General features: G+C 41.1%; 1 protein-coding gene across 1 annotated transcript; it reads right to left on the reverse strand.

Annotated features, from left to right (window-relative positions):
• Positions 1 to 19,389: 19,389 nt before the first annotated feature.
• LOC129065166 (guanine nucleotide-binding protein G(I)/G(S)/G(O) subunit gamma-5-like) lies at positions 19,390 to 19,723 on the reverse strand. Its single transcript, XM_054566401.1, has one exon. It carries the CDS (start codon positions 19,721 to 19,723, stop codon positions 19,517 to 19,519), a length of 207 nt encoding a protein of 68 aa, XP_054422376.1. The 3' UTR covers positions 19,390 to 19,516.
• Between the last annotated feature and the right edge of the window lie 345 nt (positions 19,724 to 20,068).

A 20,068-nucleotide genomic window follows, 5' to 3' on the forward strand; every position in this document is an offset into this window, starting at 1 on the left:
CCAATCGCCAGAGACGCCGCGACCTGCGGGAGAGGCGTAGCCGGGCTAACGTCAGTGTGATGGGCGAGTCTAACGTGACGGACGGAAGGCCCTTCTAATGGTTGACGGCAATTGCAGAGCCGGGCAGTCCCGCCCCCTGGCCCGTGACAACCGGTCACGAGATGGGGGGTAGGGCGGACGATCGTAGGACGGGAGAAGCAGCTCCTGTCGAGGGGTCCAGAGAGCTCACGGTATGAGGCTTCCTCTCGGGTGCGGACCCCTTGGCCAGTGTGGGGTGACGGTTTCCAACCGGGGTGTCTGTCCTTCCTGGTCGCGTGGCTCCGCCCTGATACGGGTGTAGTAGTGGAAGCTGCGTGGCTGGTTTGCACAGATGCTGAGTACCAGCTGGGAGGAAGCTAGGCGCCCCTAGGAACCCGTCCTCAAAGTAGGGCACGACGAATAATTTTTAGTATAAATATGTCGTGAATATTTCATGGCACGTACTTATACTAAAACAACAACAAAAAACTCGTCTGTTTGAAATTCAAACACACCTGGGCGTCCTGTGTTTTGATTTGCTGAATCTGGTAACCCTACCTCCTAAGACTTTCTGATCTACCAGGAGTGATGTTACAGGAATATTAATTACTATCATCGTCCATTCACCCAGTGTTATGTGAATGCTAGATATATTCATTAGACCAGGCTCCTCCCTTCCCACAGCTCATTATTTATATTTATATTTATATTTATATTTATATTTATATTTATATTTATATTTATATTTATATATGATGGGGAGGTTACTCCAGGTAGCAAACACCGTAGGAAGTGGCAGGGAGAAAGCCTTGTCAGGTTGAGCATTAACTGAACATTTAACAAAAGAAGAGATGTATAGGGGAGGAAGCACATAAAGGGGAAAATATCAGTCAGGGACATTTATTGAAGATGTTGACTTTTATGTAAAAGTCAACATCTGTGCAACCTGTTAATTCCAGCAATAAATTCTGAGTGATCCCAAGGTAAGGGGGCCTGGTCCCTGCAAATCAACCATCAGGGAGCCCTGTGGAGGCCAAGATCATGTCATGCCCCAAGATCATGCAGCGCCCCCCACTCAATTAATACACTTCATTTGGTAGGAGGTGGGGGCCACTGAAGGTGTTTGAGCATTGTTCAGTGTACCAATGTGAGACACACTTGTTGGGGAAAGAATACCCTGGTTCCAGTCTCCATTTTCAGGAGAAAAAAAGGAAAGTGGGTAGAAAACTTGCCCCAAGAGTTTCTCAGGGAGCAGACCTACCCTATGAAAAATTGGCCCAAATGAAAACTGGAATCAGAAGAACACTTCCCAAACCCTCTGGTTTGAACTTTCTAGACCAGACTATGCTCACCAAAGCCATTCTCAGTTCAGCAAATGAAATCTGGATTTTCTCAGTCAACTGCAGGAAACTCTTGACTCTCAAATTTGCATTCTTTCAGAGGAGAATTTGCACAGATGTAACTTTAAAGACATCTGAAAGGTTCGAGGGGATATTTTCCCATTAGAAATGTGAATTTATTGGATTACCAAAAATGTCTAAAGTAGCTAATTTCCAAAACATCAACTCTAAAGTCACTGCCTTGAAAAAATAAATGTCAATAAGAATTTAATCGTTTTTAAAAATTCATTTTTTGGCATGATGGAGCCATTTCTTTTCACATCAACTAAAATTTCATTCTCTGTTCACCTTGCTGCATAACTTAGAACAGGTTCTAGACCAAAAGCTCTGAAAGAGCTTGTCTAAATAAACCTTCCTTATGGGCATAATCAGCTAAAAGTGGAGCAGAGCTCCTGCACTTTCATCCAGCCTAAAGAAACAGGAGAACGTGTGAATTTTTCTGTTCTTGAAAGAGTTCTAGGACATTCGTATATCTTTTATTTTGAAGAAGACCAAAGTCTTGTAAATAGACTGGAGTAAAACAAATCCCTCCACTTCCCCCTTCCCCAAGAAAAATTCAAAATCTTAGAAGCTTTTGTACTTAATTTATGTCTTGAGAAATAATACCCCTTTCTAAGCTAAAGGCAAATCGTTTATCCATACACCCTAGGCCCTTTTTCCTCTGAAGTCTTAAAGGGGCAGTGCTGCTTCTTACAGCTTTAGAATCCAGTAAGATAAACACTGTAGGAAACCTTCTCCTTGTTTCATAGATTAACAGATTGAAACCTGGGGGAGGACATGTGTACTCAAGGTCACATTCTGAATCATCACTAGTTCTGCTTTGTGAATGCAGCCCTTTGGATTCAATCTTTAGCGCTCAGTAAACAACTGGTGATGTGTGGTTAACATTTCCTTTGAAGCGTTTAGAAGTGGATATGTGAGTGTCAGGATGCTATTTGAAGGAATGACACATATGTTTGACTAAAAGCCTCCTCCCTCGCCACATCTTCCCTCCCAGGCCAAACAGCCAAGACTCCAGCCATCCATTGCCCTGAGGGGAGGGCTCTCAGAAGAATCAGCAAACAAAAATGTCAAACTCTTGGCTCTTGAGTTTCAAAAGGAGAGGTACAACTATAGATTTGAAAGAATATGTACATAATTCAGTTTGCTTTCCTAACTACCTCCCCACCCCCACCCCTGCAACCTGTTAATTCCAGCAATAAATTTTGAGTGATCCCATGGTAAGAGGGCCTGGTTCCTGCAAATCAGTCATCAGGGAGCCCTGTGGAGGCCAAGATTGTGTCATGCCCCAAGACCATGCAGCCGCCCGCTCAATTAAAATCAAGAATTTCTTTTCAGCCCTGGCTGGTGTGGCTTAGTAGGTTGAGCACCAGACTGCGAACCAAAGGGTCGCCAGTTTGATTCCCAGTCAGGGCACATGCCTGGGTTGTGGGCCAGGTCCCCAGTTGGAGCATGCAAAAGGCAGCCAATCGATGCATCGATGTTACTCTCCCTCTTTCTCCCTCCCTTCCCCCTCTCTAAAAATCAAATAAAACCTTTAAAAGAAAAAGAATTCCTTCTCAAAAGATACCACATACAGAATGAAAAAGTAAGGGGGAGGGAGAGAGTAACTTCACAGTGGCGAAACCTGACAAACTACCTCAGCTATGTGATCAAGGTCAACATCAACAGTGACAAACCATGTTGACACTATGTTCCCTGGATATGATGTGATGAAAATGGCACTTTACCTCTGTGGTTTTCCTCCCCAAACCCATAACCCCAGTCTAATCATGAGAAAAACATCAGACAGGTTCCACTTGAGGTGCATCCTACAAAATACCTGACCAGTACTCCTTAAAACGATCAAGGTCATCAAAAACAAGGAAAGTCTGAGAAACTGTCACAACCAAGAGGAGCCTAAGGAGACATGACAACTAAGTGTAATATGGGATCCTGCAACAGAAAAAGGAAATCTGAATAAAGTATGGATTCTAGTTAATTACAATGTATCAATATTGGTTCATTAACAGTGACAAATGTGCCATACTAATGTAAGATGTTAATAATAGACAAAACTGGATGTGAGGTATTTGGGAACTCTCTGTACTATTTTCTCTATTTTTCTGTAAATCTAAAACTATTCTAAAAACAGTCAATTAAAAAATACCATAAAGTGAAAATACAAGTCACAAAATGGAAAGCGGTAAGTTGTATTCAGAATATGGAAATCATTCCAACAAATCAACAACAAAAAAGACAACCTGATAGAAAATGGATGGCAGACGTGAGCAAGTACTTTATATAAAAGGAAATCCAAAGGGCCAGTAAATATACAAAAAAGATGCTTAACTTCATTAGTTGCTGGGGAATGCAAATTTGAAACCCTGAGGTACCACAACACACAACTAGATTGGCAAAATTTAACAAGTCTGAGTTAAGAAGTCTGACCATGCCAGCTGTAGGCAAGGATGTGAATCAGCTGAAACTCTCATAATATGCTAACAGGAATATAAATGGTGCAATGATTTCTGAAAACATTCTTTATCTCTTAAATGTTCCGTATTTTGATCTTGATGGTGGTTACATGAGGGGTTATCAAGAGACGAAAATACAACAAGCTGTTCACTTAAGATTCATGCATTTTACCATACGCAAATTACACCTAAAGATTAAGATATACATACCCTGCTTTGAATGGTGCGTCTCGGTTGGGCATTATCCCAAAAAGCGAAAGGTTGCTGGATCAATTCCTAGTCAGGGCACATGCCTAGGTTGCAGGCTCAGTCCCCACAAGGAATGTGTACGAGAGGCAACCTATCAGTGTTTCTCACATCGATGTTTCTCTCCTCTCCTTCTCCCTCCCTTCCCTTCTCTCCTAAAAAAAAAAAGAAAGAAAGAAAGAAAGAAAAAGATATACATATCTTATAACCCAGCAATTCCATTCGTCCATTCCTTGAAATAAATACTGCAGGAATATGCACTTACATGTACCAGAATGCATGTAATAGAATGTTCATAATAGTGCTGTTCATAATAGCCTAAAACTGGAAGCAATTTAAATGTCCATTAACAATGGGATGTATAATAAATTGTGGTATATTTCATACAATATGATACCATGACACAAAAGGAATAAACATAAATAATATATATCACATATATTGTGTATCACATGTATCACATGTTACATAAGTATAAATAAGAAATGAAAAATACGATTCCATTTATATAATGTTCAAAACCAGGCAAAAAGAAACTATACTGCTAGGGACAAACATAGGTGGTCAAAGTCTAAAGAAAAGCAAGGATATTGTTACCGTAAAAATCTAGAGAGTAGTCACCTGCAGGGTGGTAGAAAGGAGGATGTGTCTGAAAGGGACATGTAGAAAGATTTAGGATGCTTGTTATTTCTTAATGTAAGTGGTGGTTGTTACACTAGTGTTCATTTCATATACCCATATTCTGAACACTGATGTTGGATGTGTGTTATATTTTACAATAAAAAGGTTTTTAAAAATCTAGTTTGAATCTTGAAAAGGTGCATCTCCCTTTGACTTAGCAGGAATTACTTGTTGGTGATTTCCATTTATGTTTGGAGAATCTTAATGTTTACAAACATGTCTTCAGTGAGTGTGGAAATTTCGAAAGAAAGGCCAGTATTGTGGTTGGCATGTTGGCATCTGTCTTCCGAGAGATCTCGGAGATGGTAGCTCCCATGGGGATTCACCGCAGGGCACGATCCAGGCCTCAGCCTTCCAGCCTGAGAAGCCCGGGTCCATCAATGCCCCAGAGTGACTCTGACTCTGCGACATTGACCCAAAACAATGCACTCATAAGATTTTGCTGTTGCAAAGAGCATTTTGTTAATTTCCTCATATAATTTGTTAATTATATAGCTCATATAAGTATATGGTAGTCTGCATATTCATGTCAATCTGGTTAATGTATTCTTTCCTAAAATGCAAGTGACACAGGCATCCTACTTACTCAAAATCATCTTAATTATGCTCTGTGGTACCCATCCCCACAGCCCAAACTACCCGCTGCCACACCCTCCATCCCCTAGGCAGGCTGGATATTTGTATCAGACTGACAGAGCACAGCAATAAGCCACCTTTTTGGGGTGACTACACAGACCATATTTCTCCATTCACGAGAGCTTCCCACCTGCTTCCCTGGCCCCTATCATGTTTGTTTTCCTGGTTAAACCCTGAGTGATGCAGAGGGCGATCTCATTTCTAAGTTTTAGTGGACACTTGATCTCATTGAGCAACTGGATACTGACTTCTGTCACTTTGGGGTAGTTCTCTCCAACTCCCCAGAAAAACCTAATCAAAAGCATGATATTCCCTGAATCTATGATAACAGAAGTCAAAATATTTGTTATTTCTGAGGGTCAGGGACATAAACTGAGAAGAGGCAAAAGGGAACTTTCTGGGGTGATGGAAATGTTCTGTATTGTGATCTGAATGGTGGTTATGTGGGCGATATACATAGATGAAAACACAATAAGCTGTTTCCTTAAGATTCATGCATTTTACCATGCACAAATTCCATCTAGGAAGTTTTAAAAGTTGAGTTTTCTCAACTTGCTCCTAGTGAATGAGCATATTTTAACATGAACAGAAGCTATTATGTGTTTAGTGTGTTCACTCACTGACTCATTCATTCATTCATTCATTCATTCATTCATGTATCCAGTGTTGTGTGTTTGCAATGTGCTCTGAGTTCTGATAACTTGGAGCTGGACCTTAGAGAAATTGCTGAGAATTGACGTCCCACTTGAAGGGGGAAAGAGGGGAAAACTTGTCATGTGGTCCATCTCCAAGTTAGTAGGGATCTGTGATCACACGGTACAATGTAAACATACACTGGTTACATGAATGAATGAACAAATTAACAAATGATGGCTTCTATATATATACATGGGGAATGAAATGAAGGGAATCTGATAGTGAAGTGATCACAATAATTTCAATTTCCAGATAATTACAAAGGCAAGAACAAAGCAAGACTATCCTTCTCAACCGCAACTGTTTTAAAGACATTCACCAGAACAGGCCCTTGGTCCTCTGTTCCCCGCACCCCATCAGTTCCCCTTCTGTCTTTTCTGCCTTCCCCATCCTGTTTTGGACCCATGGCCTGCCCCTCCTCACTCTTTCTCTTAACCATATCCTGATTCACTTTCCTCTTAGGTCTTCTCCTGGAACTACTGGACAAAACCCAAATCCTGCAACCATATGGCTATCCAACTTCTCTTCCTATAATGGGCTGCCGATTGCTTTTTTGGAAACTCGTCTACCCTACAGTTGACTCTCAGCTGGGTCCTTAAACCTTTCTGACCATCCTTTCTCCTGACCTAGTCACTGCCTCCTCCCTTCCTTCCCTGCCCCCACAACTATTTAAAGTTTCCAGCAACATCTTCAAGCCCCTAGCAGCCTCCCAACCCCTTTGGGAGACCACACACCGAGCTTCAGCCGGCTGTTGCGCATCCATCTTGCTGACCATAAGGGGAAAAAGTCTAGACTCAGGAGCTGAATTGGTTATTATCGATCCATTACCAGTAGCAGGAAACCAAATCTACTCCCTCTGCTCTCATCACTTCTGGCAGATACTTCCCCTTCTTTATGAAGGCGATGACTTATGAATACAAAATATCTCATCTCCAGATACCTTCCCTCCACTACACCAGGAACCCTGCGCACAGCAGCCTGCAGGGGTGCCTTGCACTGATTCACTCTCTGCCATTAGTCAGATTAGTGAGAGCCAAGAGAGGAGCCAAGAGAGCCAAGAGAGTCAGAGAGGAGCATCTGAGCCTGGCTTCGCACTGTTGTTGGCCTCACACAATGGCCCTGACCATGTCTTGAGTTTCCAATGTGCGCTAGGTGTGGTACCTAGGGTTGGGGAGAGAAGTGGGGATCAGACTCAGCCTCTTGTTCCTAACTCACCCAGTATTTGGACTTCTGGTCTGACGTTTGTTCTGTCCTTTGTTCATTGTCAGGCTGTATCTTGGCACCTAGGTCAGCCTTCCACTTTCAGGTCGTTTGCTTGTTGGAGTACAGTTTTTAGTTTAGAATAGTTTTAGGTTTACAGACAAGTTGCAAAGACAGTACAGGGAGTTCCCACATACCCGTACCCAGTTACCTCTATTGTTCACATCTTATGTTTGCATGGTATATTTGTCACAATGAATGAACCAATAGTGATATATTACTATTATTTTTACTAATGCATTATTATTAACTAAAGCCCATACTTTATTCAGATTCCCTCAATTTTTACCTAATCCAGCTGTAATTTTGATTCATTTCCTTCCTTCTGCTGCTCCTGAACTTGCCTTGGTCTGGGCATGATGCTCTCTGCCTGAGGCCCCTCCCCTCCTCCACCTCAGCTCTACAGCGGCAATGGCAACACCAACAGGTGAGCCTATCAACCCTAGAAGCTGCAGTGACCTGCAGTTTTGACTCGATACTTCTACCTGGAGCTATCACAGTGTTTCCTGCAACCATTGCATTATTCCCTCTTGTATTGTTTAGTCTATTTGTATCCATTTCTCAAAAATGGAATAGTTCTATATATACTTGGCTTAATTGGAAATAATTTGGTTGCAAGTAACTCATTCGCTCACCTTAAGACCTTAACAAAAACAGGGGTCCTTTATTGGCAGGACCTAAGGGTATATAACAAAAGTGTTGGCAAAAGAGCTCTTTAGAGCGCTGACTCTGTTATCCAGCTAAATGTGTGACCTTGGAAAATTTACTTTACCTTTCAGGGCACAGTTTCTTTGTCTGTGAAATGGAGATAATGATAATAGAGGGGTCAACCCCATAGGTCATGTAAGAGTTAAAGTTAATACACAGAGAGCACTTAGAACAGTGTTTGGCATAGTGAGTGCTCAGTTATCCTTAGCTGTGGTGATGATGATGATGGTGATGATGATGATGATGATGATGATGATGTTTATAAGGGTATCTCAAGGAAGAACTAAGGGGTAGGAAGAGCATCAGTAACAGGAGGGGAAAATAGCAAAGGAGTTTCCCCTCATTCTCTTTTAAGGCTATGGGGTCTCTCTCTTTACTGTTTTTCTCTTGAGTGTCTGATTCCTTCCTCTGTTCTCTGCAGGCAGGGACACAGTAGAAAATGAAGCTGAAGTGTCTAGTGCTCCCGCACTAGGAGATTCACCGTTAGTGTTCACATTCCAAATTTTTGGAAGAGAGAAACACAGAAGCCCCCCTGAGTCAGGCAACCTTCAGGGATCCCATCACTGTTGGTATGTGTGGGTGCTCGTGTGGAGCCAGTGATTCGAAGGGCTTCCCGTCTCTGGCTGAGGAAGCAGCAGGTTCTCTCAAAAGAGAATGTAGTAGTTATCTATTGTGGTACCACAAATCACCCCAGTACTTAGTGGCTTCAAACAACAAGAATCATTTATTATCTCTCAGGGTTTCTTTGTGTCAGGAATTGGGGAGCAGCTCATCTGGGAGGTTCTGGCTTGCGGTCGCTCATGGCACTGCAGTCAGGTGGTGGCTGGAGGTGGCACCGTCTCAAAGGCTTCTGCACTTATCTGGTAACTAGGTTGAGAATACTCAAACAGCTGAGACATAGAGGGCATCTCTGTATGTATGTATATATTTCTACATGGTATCTCCACATGTACAGTCTAGCATGGCGGCTTTAGGGTGACCGGACATGTTACACGGTGGCTCCGGACTCCAAAGGCCCCAGTGTGTGTCCAAGAGAGAAAGTCAGGTGGAAGCCATATAGCTCTTTATGACCTAGCCCGAGAAGATCACTGAGCATCCCTTCCTTGCTCACTTGCTCATCACATCACTTGCTTGATCAAGGCAGGTAGAAAGTTCTGCCCAGGTTTAAGAGGAAGGAACATAGACACCTCCCCCACAGTCTGTCAATGGAGGCCTGCCAAAGTCACTTTGGAAGAAGAGCCTTAAGGTGGGATATTTATTAGAGCGGCCATCTTTGGAAAATGCATTCTGCCACAGGGGGCTTTCATACAGACGAGGAGACAATGATTAACCTATCTAATATAATACCATCGAGTATAGTTTACCAAAGAATATATTTTTACCCAAGAATATATTGTAGACATTTTTCACATAATTATTCTTCTGCAACATCCTTTTATAAAGTGTTAATTTTTAGCCCCGATCGGTGTGACTTAGTTGGTTGGGCATCGTCCCATGGAGTGGGGGCCTCACCAGTTCTATTCCTGGTCAAGGGGCATAGCTGGGTTGTGAGTTTGGTCCCTAATTGGGGCATGTATGGGGGTGGGGGGGACGGAACAGGGCTTTGATCAATGTTTCTTTCTTACATCCATGGTTCCCTTTTTTCCTCCCTTCCTTCCCTTCTCTCTAAAAAGAAATAAAAATCTTTTATAGAAAGTGTTAATTTTAAAAGTTTATGTTATCAAAATAATGCATACTCATTGTTAAAAATTTCAAAATACAGAAATGCATAAAGTAAATGTAGATCTTCCCTTTTCTTTCTTCTAATCAGACCCTCTAGGGGTAACAATGAGTTCTGTATCTGTCTAGACTTTCCTCTACATATATCTGTTCAATCATGCACATGATTGTGTTTTATTTTTAATAAAAATAAATCATGTTATATATTCTTGCTCATTTTACTTTAAAATGGCTCTGCTATCTTGCCATGACAGGTGGTAGAGATTTGTCATACTCTTTTTAATAGGGGCATAGTATTCTATTGTTTGTCTTATTATGCCTGTAATTTACTTTAGAGATGGGCAGTGTGTTAGAAATGTGTATGTTATTTAGTTTAAGGTACACTTTCAGTCCCGTCAGTTGCCCTTTTTAGGAATTCACACTCTAGGAGCTGTCAGCTGCTCCAAGTGCTTTATCTTCAGTCAACATCAGATGTTTTGCTAATTAGCAAAATGATTGTTCAACTGAATCTGCACAATGATATTAGAAATGGGCTCATATTGTTGAATTGAGAAGTATTCAAGGTATATGGATTGGCTGAACTATTTTAGAGACGTTTCTCACACTTGTACAAACAGAATGATTGACCTCTGGACAGATATGTGACCTGCACTCAGTGGCACCTGCAGCTACATCTTTAGTGGGGCTTTGTCCAGCCATAAATTTGGACGTTCTCATTGCCTGATACCGTCTGCCTGGTTGCTTCCTACAGGGCTAATGGGATCTTGCATCTAGAGTACTGTAGCCTTCACCTCAAATGAACCTTGCATGCAAGGACAGAGTTCAGTGAGTGCATGGAAGAGGTCGTACCACTCTTGCTAGGCCTGCTTGTTAATATATGGCTGGCTAATTTGGACCTGGGATCTGCTTTCATTGTAACCTGGAAGCAAGGTGGGGAATAAGTAGGCTCCATCTACCTGGGACCAATGGTGGCTACCAGAGAACCTTGTAAGAGGCTGACTAACCCTGGCTGGTGTGGCTCAGTGGATTAAGCGCCGGCCTGCAAACCAAAGGGTTCCTGGTTCGATTCCCAGTCAGTGCATATGCCTGGGTTGCAGGCCAGGTCCCCAATGGGGGGTGCGGTGTGCAAGAGGCAACCACACATTGATATTTCTCTCCCTTCCTTTCTCCCTCCCTTCCCCTCTGTCTAAAAATAAATAAATAAAATCTTTAAAAAAAGAGCCTGATCAAATAAATTGGCCTTTGTCAGTTCACAGTATTATCATAATTTAACTTTCCAAACCTGTTTCAACATTTAAAATGCTTCTAATGTTTTGCCTTTACAAGAAATGCTGCAGTACCATCCATTTCACAGAATGTTTGCATGAATCCTTTTAATAATTGCATAGTATTTCATTGTGTGGATGCACCCTAATTTATTAATCTAATCCCTTATTTTTGTATTTTAGGTTTTAGCAGAATCTAGATCTGAATCCAAGTCTGGTTAAGGCCAGAGTCCATGTCTTCCCCAATACTTCTAGACAGAATTTTTGGAAAGATTGAACCTGGGAGTCAAAGTGCCTGGAGTTAATTGTGAATGTTGCCCTTTTTCCAGCTTCTCTTTGATTGGGGATTCCACACCAGACCTCAATTGACTTTTCACATCTTGGGGTCAGATTAAAATGATTCTCCACCCTTGTTACAGGTATGACTTTCTGAATAAACATAAGAAATACTGTTGTTACAATCTAATTTTCAAACCCAGGAAGGTGCCAAGATCAGATTGTCAGTATATAAAGTTAAATATAACCTCATGCACTGAGCAATATATTTAATGTCATAATTAATAATTCAGAGTGTTGAGTGCAGTGTGGAAAGACATTATGTCTGCATTGCCTGTTTGTGGGAAAATTTGCTACGTTAACTACACTATAGTCACCTTTCACCCACCAACCAAAAAGCAAACCAGAGACATTTGCTAAGAACTGGCAAGCATATATTAATAACAAAGGGCAGGGAGAGTATAATTCTAATACCACTGAATAAACTTTAAATTTCATCTTCTGAGACAATGGAGATTTTGATGTGGATTTTGCCTTCATTATAGTGTTTTATAGTCTGTATTCCTAAGAACTGGGTCAGATTTTGCATTATGTCTGTAATGTATTTTGGAGTGCCTGATATTTACATTCCTAGGCAAGCAGTATATATAATGTCATTTTAATACTGGAGTTTTAAGATAGAGTTTTTTTTTAATTGAAATAACTTCCCCCTCCCCCCTAACATCCTATACATAGTTCAATGTAACTTAATTTTTTTCTAAACGAATTCATGTGTGATTTTCCCTCCTGCAGATTCAGTCTTTCCCACTCCACACATCTCTTCTCCCCGGCTCCCAGCCAGCCCAAAGTAAGTTCTATCTTTTCTGATTCTCCAGAGTATTTTATCATTTTTTATCTTCTACAGCAGGGTGCCTCCTTAGTTGGAATTTTAATTTGTAGGCAAGAGAAGTTGCTTGTTAAAAGCTGTCTGGGTCTTGTTTTATGAGTTTATCTAGTGCAGTGTTATTTGTAATTGGAAAGCATTGCAAACAACTGTTACGGAGAGGGACCGGCCTGGAGCCGATCTGCCTCAGGCGGGCAGGTAGTGTGTGGGTTCTCGGCTTTGTGCAGGAAAGATCTAGTAACATGAGTCCAGGTGATTTTCAGAGTATGTTTATGACAGCTGGGCACAGTGAAACAAGGAAGGGCCTAGGATAGAGGAAGCAATAAGAGAGAGACTAGGCGGGGCTGCTTTGGCTTTCTAGAAAATTTAGGGGTAAAGAAGTGAGCCAAGGTGGGGTTGCTCTCAGCTCACTGGAGAGTCAGAGAAAAGGGGGCCTTGGAGGCAAGTTCAGAGGGTTGGCCCAGGACAAGCTGCCACTGCCCATTGCTCCCCTGGCTGCAAGTCTTGCGGAGTCCCTTGGAGTCTGGGAGCTGCACACTTGTGGGGAAGAAGAGGGGAAGGGGAAAGGGAAAGCTGCGGGGAACAGAGAGCGCAGGCTGGGCTCTTGTTTTGAGGGTTTTGTTTTTTTTTTCAATCTTCACCTGGGGATATGTTCACTGATTTTAGAGAGAAAGGAAGGAAGGGAGGTAGGGCATCGATGTAAGAAACATTGATTCTAAGAGATGCTTGGGCCACCTCTCCTAGCTATGTAAATGCACAGTGACAGACAGCCCAGGGGAGGGGTATAACAATGACCTTTTGTGGCTGAATGTGGCCTGCCTCTCCCAGTAGGCCTTGGTATGCAGTGACTGTCTCAGGGGAAATCTGTGCTCAAGAGATTCCTGAGATTACAGGGAACTAAACCCGAGTCCTTCAGTTTTGAGGAGTCTCCCTTCTCTGACCAGTTGAGAGGGTCTCTGTGGGTGTCTGCTGGCCAGAGATGGGACATGGAACCCTTGGGAAAATGCACCAAGAAATAAGAAGCTTGACTCAACACCTTGCTTCTGACTGTTAAGGAAGGTGGATTCTGGCCAGGGGAGGAGCTGGGCCTGCGAAACCCCGGGTGTACTGTAGAAACAACGGCTGTTTCAAGACAAAGTACAGCGATACACTTGGGATCCAGCCCTTGGCAGCTCATCCGGGACTCCCCAGAGGAAAGAGGCCGGCCTTCCCCAGAGAGACACTGGGGCCTGGACAGGAGCTGGACTAGGGGTGAATTAGGACGGTCAGACTGAAAAAGACCACTGGTATTCATCAGCAAAACTTGGGGGAGGCCATGGCAGCAAAAAAGAGGGTGCCCCTGTTGGAGGACTGCCCAGGTTCTCTAGTTCTTTCTTTTTCGGGTGTTTGGAAGCAGGACTGGGATGGAATTGGACTGGCGTCCTGGATAACTTACCTGCAGAGGGACCCCAAGAGAGAAACTGGGCTATTCATTAATCTCGAGGACCCTCAAGCAGTTCATTTGAATATAAGAGACTTGAAGGGGAGCAGAATTTGCCACCCCAAAATATGTCTCTTTGGCATAAGGCTTATTTTAGGCTGGTTATTTTTAAAAAACAGCAGACAGGAAAAACTGAAAACAGAGTAGTAGTTACCCTTCTGAAAGAGACTTTTACATATATAAGGAAAATCTCCATTTGTAAGGGTGTCTCCCGGAGTATAGCAGGAAGAGGAGGATGACTACATTTCTAGAAACTCTTTCCTGGTGGAGAAGGCTTTGACCTAAATTTGCATAACAACCAAAGCCTTGTTTACTGCGCTTTGCCTGATAGCCTCCCAAAACTGCCTCCCCACCCCCAGCATTTTCTTTTGTTTTTAGCTGCAGATGGTTTTTAAAGTGATGGCTTCAGCCATTTGGGGAAGTTACTCAGTTTTCCTGGGTCTCTCCCATGCATATAGAATATATACATGCTATTAAACTTCTTTTTGTTTTTCTCCTGTTATCTGTCTGTTGTTATCGGGGTGGGGGTTGTCTCAGCCTATAACCTAGAAGTGTAGAGGGAAAATTATTTTTCCTCCTCTACAGACCAAGTGATATTAAGGTATCATTGTTGATTATTTTGGGGATGATATTTGTTATATAGTTATGTTTACAAGGATTTCTTCTCTTTAAAAGATACATACTGAAGTATTTGTGCATAAAAGAATGTGATGGTTGGCATTTGTTTAAAAAAAGTGAAAAGGGAGGAAGTAGGGGAAGGAAAAAGTAGGTGGGGCATAGATGAACTGATATGGGCCATAAATTGATATTAGTTACACTGGGTGGTGGGTACATGGGGGTTCATTATACTACCCTCCTTTTGTGTAAGTTTAAAAATGTTAAATGTTAAAAAAAAAAAGGCCACATGAGTTTATTTAACCCCAAACTAGTAAAATTTGTCCTAGAAAGATGTACAGGGTGGGGCAAAAGTAGGTTTACAGTTGTTCCTATGGAAAATAATACAATAATTATTAAATGATAATACAAGAATAAAGTCTGTGTTTTACATACTCACAGCTGTAAATCTACTTTTGCTCCACCCTTTGTATAGTATTTGTTCCTGGGCTCCTTGATCTCTTCAACTCTAGCATCAACTCCCTGAAGTAAAGAACTTGTCTTAAACATCTCTGTCTCAGCGCCTGAGTTTCTTGCTGGGCACATGGAGGCAGCAGAGGATAGTGGTTAAAAGGAAGAGTACTGGACACAATGCCTGGAGCTCACATCTGGGTATGGTCACTTAGTAACTGGGCAAGTTACTCAGCTTCTCTCTGCCTCAGTTTCCTCACCTGTATAATAGGAGTAAAGAAAATAATATACCCTAAATGCTGTTAAAAGGATTAGACGTGATCATATAATAAGGCACCTGATATATAAAAGACTCAGAAATGATTATTAAAATTAGCTACTCAAAGACTATTTATTGAATATGAATGCCTTGATTAGTAAAGGTGTGTGAGAGGCAATATTATTACAAAATCTATAATTTTGTAATTTGTCCTATTTTAAAAACATATTCAATATTTTCTGATGTCCTTAGTTTTCTAAGAGAACTTTGAAATTAGTTAGAATTTGCCATCTTTTTTTGTGATTTAACTTATATTCAGGGTCTCCTTTCCAATAATAACGGATATCCAGAAGAATTCATGCTGAAAATTTATTATTTAGCATATATTTTTGGTATTGTATAGTCTTAAACTTCAAGGATTTTTTTTAAGGTTAGCTAGATTTATTTATTTATTTATTTAGTTAGTTAGTTAGTTAGTTAGTTAGTTAGTTAGTTAGATCCTCACCCCAGGACATGCTTATTGATTTTTTTTAGAGAGAAGGGAAAGGAGGGGAGAGAGAGGAAGAGAAATATCAATGTGAGAGGCAAACATTGAGTAGTTGTCTCTTGCAGGCACCCACTTGGGACTGAAGCCCTAACCTGGGCATGTGCCCTGACCAGGAATCGAACCCACAACCATTCAGTTTATGGGACAATTCTCTAATCAACTGAGCCACACTGGCCAGGGCACTTCAAGGATTTCTTAATAAGATATGTGAAGTTTATATTTTTGGCTGACTTATTTTTGAGAAGATTAGATACACCTTAAACATAAAATGGGGATATATTTTTCTCCCATGTTTTGTTAACTAAAAAAATTAATTAAGGCTAAACCTTAGGGGGCGGGGGGAAATGGGGAGTTGCTCATCAATGGGTATAAAGTTGCAGTTATGTAAGATAAAGAAATTCTAGCCCTGACTGGTGTGGCTCAGTTGCTTGGGCGTTGTCCTACAAAGCAAAAGGTCACCCGTTTGATTCCGGTCAGGGCACATATCCGGATTACCGGTTCGATTCCCAGTTGCGGTGTGTGCAGGAGGTGGCAGATCAATGTTTCTCTCTCTCTCCCTGCTTCCCATCAATACACATATTTTAAAAAGAAAAAAGGAACAAGACTCAGAAAGAAACGTTGACATTCCCGTTTTGCTACCTAAAGGATTCAGATTTAAAAACCTGCTTCAAGAAGGGAAACAGCATAATCACCTTAGCATATTCACTTCAGTACCTATGAGACAGACAGGAAGAAGTCTAGCAAAGTCTGTTTCCTCCCCACTGTCCTGTTGTTTCTGGATTGTCTTATAGGAATTTGTTTGCCACACATGTTTCACTCTTTCTCATCTACCTGTGAGTTGCCTATTTCCCCATTTGAAATCTTGAACCCCTGCCCCCTTCTCCTTTGTCCAGAAAGGCATATAAGCCTGAACTGTCAAATGTACCTTGGGTCTCATATCTTATGACATTCCTGGTATGTACATCTGCAATAAACTTTGTACAAATTCTCCTGTTAATTGTCTCTGTTAATTTGATTATTAGCCCAGCTAGAAGAAAATGCAGGGGAGTAAAAAATGTTTTTACACCCCTACGGTATAATAACCCCAATATGGCTCTCAGTAAGGAAGGTACACTGGTGCTTGGCATTCACTAGAGTGTTCTCAAAAACCTATGTATTGTCTTTCCTAGACATCCTTTCCAAACCCCCTATCTCAACCACACACACACAAACTTGGGACTTTATCCCTTTAGAATGACCAGGATAACATCTCCACTCTGATCTTTGCACTAGAAAATTAGTCTTCAAAATAAGGCAGTGGTTTTTAATGACATTGCTGCCTTTCAAATCATCTCAAAACTTTGTGATTTAAAATGACAATAATCATTGTTTTATTATCCCTCATTTTAACAGGACTCAGCAAAAGGGAGTGAATAGGAGGGTTAGAGAATACAAGCATGACTAGAAAGGGACAAAATTTCAGAATGAGCGCAGAGTAGGCTACGGAAGTGACATGGTAGCCTGAGTGATGTTGGAAAGTAGGGATTTCAAAGAAAAGCCAAGGGACTAAAGGTGGGGACATAAACACATGCCCATGTTTTTTATGTTCTATAGACATGTTAGGAAGGTATGGTGATTTTAAAACAGGTTTGCAAGTCGTTTGACACATTGAAGATGGAGTCTAATTCCTCTCCCTTTGGACATGGGATGGACTTAGAGATGTGCTTGTAATGAATAGAATTTGGCCAAAGTGATGCTGTGAGACTTTCAGGACTAGATCACAATAGGTCGTATGGCTTCTTCCTGACTCTATCCCTTTTGGAACACATGTCTTTAGAGCCCTGGGCCCTCATATAAGAAGCCTGGTTACCCTGAAGCCATCATATAGAGGGACCATATAGGGATAGAGGGATACCAACGAGCCCAGCAATACCAGCTGCCAGCTGTGTTGAGTCTTGTCAGCCCAGGCATTGGACATATAAGTGAATAAGCCTTCAAGATGTCCCTAGCCCCAGTCTTTAATAGAAAATATATAGGATGTTATACCCAACAGAGAATATACATTCTATTCAAACTTTATGAAAATTAACCAAGACTTAGCCTTCAAAAAGAATCTGAAATTAGAAAGTAGAATTGAAAAGTAACAAGGACAAATAGCCCAAATAACTCTATCCTTTTGTAGATTTGAAAATATCCTTTATTTCACATAAATCAACAAGAATAAGCAAATATTTTATCTACGAAGGGGAAGATGCAAGATTAATGATGATCAAAGAGGAATCCTTAAAATAAGGAGAGGAGTACTACAAGATGGATTGTCGGAAACATTTTTTAAAAGCAATCAGGAGAATGTATTATGTAAACACACTAATTCAGAGGCTCAGTGACCCAGTTTCTTTTTACATTTATGCTTTGCCATCCTCAGTTGTTATTGCCTCCATTCATGCTCACAAAATGGCTGCATCAGCTCCAGGCATCACATCCTCACACTACATCCCAGGGTCAGAAGGGAGGAGTCACATCGCTTTCCTTGTACTCCTTTTTCAGTGGAAAACCTTACTAACCTTCCTGGAAGCCTCCTAGCAGACTTCTTCATCTTGATCTTTGGTCAAAGTGTCATCTCATTTCCTTTCCCGAACCAATCATTAGCAAGGGGAACGGAATTATAGCCCTTGGCTTTGATTCATCAGCATTCCCCCCTTGGCTGGGGAGGGGCCCAGCTTCTCCTGAGTCACAAGGCCCCTCCATAACTGAATAAATCTCTGTTTTGTAAGTGAGAGAATGGATTGAGTAAGGGACCAGTAATGTCTGTCATAGGCTGCCACTCGAGAGATTACCACATGCATCAAAATGCAATATAGTCCCTTTCTTTTTAAAGTTCTTCATCTGTTTGTAGGAACAAAACTCTCAAATATTAATAACTTTATTAAATAACATGACTGAATAAATTACACTTTTAAATCCAGTGAACTTAAAATTCTCTTGAATATTTTGGTACCATACATAGGCAGTACAATTTAAACTTAAAATTCTAACTCTATATCAATTACATACTTTAAGTTAGTGTCACATTACTATTACGTACTCAAATAGGCTAAATCTTCTTAAACATTACAAGTGTATGGAATGCCCAATTTGCTCAGATTCTTTTTTTTAAAAGATTTTATTTATTTATTTTTAGAGAGAGAGGAAGGGAAGTAGAAAGAGAGGGAGAGAAACATCCATGTGTGGTTGCCTCTCACGTGCCCCCTACTGGAGACCTGGCTCACAACCCAGGCATGTGCCCTGACTGGGAATCAAACTGGCAACCCTTTGGTTTGCAGGCCAGCACTCAATCCACTGAGCCACACCAGCCAGGGCTACTCAGATTCTTTTCAAGAAAATATGGGCTATTCTAAACATTTCTAAATTTTATCAGAAGCCTTCCCTGAGTCAAAAGATGTTACCTGCTAAGGAATGTGGTTATCATCCCAGTGAAATTCAGTTACTTTTGACCAGAAATTTTGGCCACACATGAGTTCTGGAGATGCAGAGAGCTGGGCAATTCCTCTCACTTTTGCTAGGAAAACCACTATATCATCTTCCCAGTAAGCTTGAGTTTGCAAAAAGAATAGCATTGACATTTAGAGTTGCTACATCAATGCTTCTATAACTTCAAGAGGTGATCATGGGCCCCTGACATTGTATCTAATTTTTCAGTCTTCTCATTTAAGTCTGCAAGCCCCCATTCCAGGCTGAGAAAGCCAATTGATTCTTTTTTTTTTACTTCTTAAATTTTTATTTTAGCCATTCTTTTTTTTTTTAAGTGTCAAAGAACAATAGTTTTTTATTTTTTTGAACAGCAGTACATCTTGTATTTTACAGCATCCATCTAAATGGCAGTTTATAAAATACTTTCAATTAAGCAGACACATCGCAGGGTTTCTTCAAAGATTCATTTCATTACAAGAAGGAACAAACTTTCTGGGGTCTGAAGGGATTGGTACTTGAAGATACTCCAGTTAGCAGGGGGTCATGTTGGGCATTCTGGAGACAGAATTGTTTCAAATCTGCAGTTGCCTGGGAAACCTTCACGCGGTTGAGCCTGGCCTCCAGCCGGAGCTGCTGAACCACTTTCTTCATAGCGGTGACACTTGAGGAACCAGACATGGTGCACGCGACAACTGGGCCTACTTGGTTGTCTATTTTAGCCATTCTTTTAAAGAATTTATTGGGGTCATATTGGTGAATTACATTATATACATTTCAGTTGTACAACTTTATAATACACCTGTATACTCTATTGCATGCTCACCATCCCAAGCCTAGTCTCCTTTCAGACAATTAATTCTTTATTTTTTTTGACTCTTAAAAGATATGTACATATCTTCCTGCCTAGGTCTAAAGAACTTTGAACTTTATAGGAATTCTGCATTTTTTTCATGGTCTCAGGACAACTCAATACTTCCATATATTAAAATGATATTCAACTGAAATCTGGAAATCTCACATGGT

The sequence above is a fragment of the Pteronotus mesoamericanus genome, unplaced genomic scaffold (assembly GCF_021234165.1).
Source record: "Pteronotus mesoamericanus isolate MK-2021 breed Mesoamerican mustached bat unplaced genomic scaffold, CSHL_Meso_final contig_173, whole genome shotgun sequence".
NCBI lineage: Eukaryota > Metazoa > Chordata > Mammalia > Chiroptera > Mormoopidae > Pteronotus > Pteronotus mesoamericanus.

What these genes read in the sequence shown, in the direction of transcription:
- LOC129065166 (XM_054566401.1), bottom strand. Translation starts at nt 19,723, where the DNA reads ATGTCTGGTTCCTCAAGTGTCACCGCTATGAAGAAAGTGGTTCAGCAG.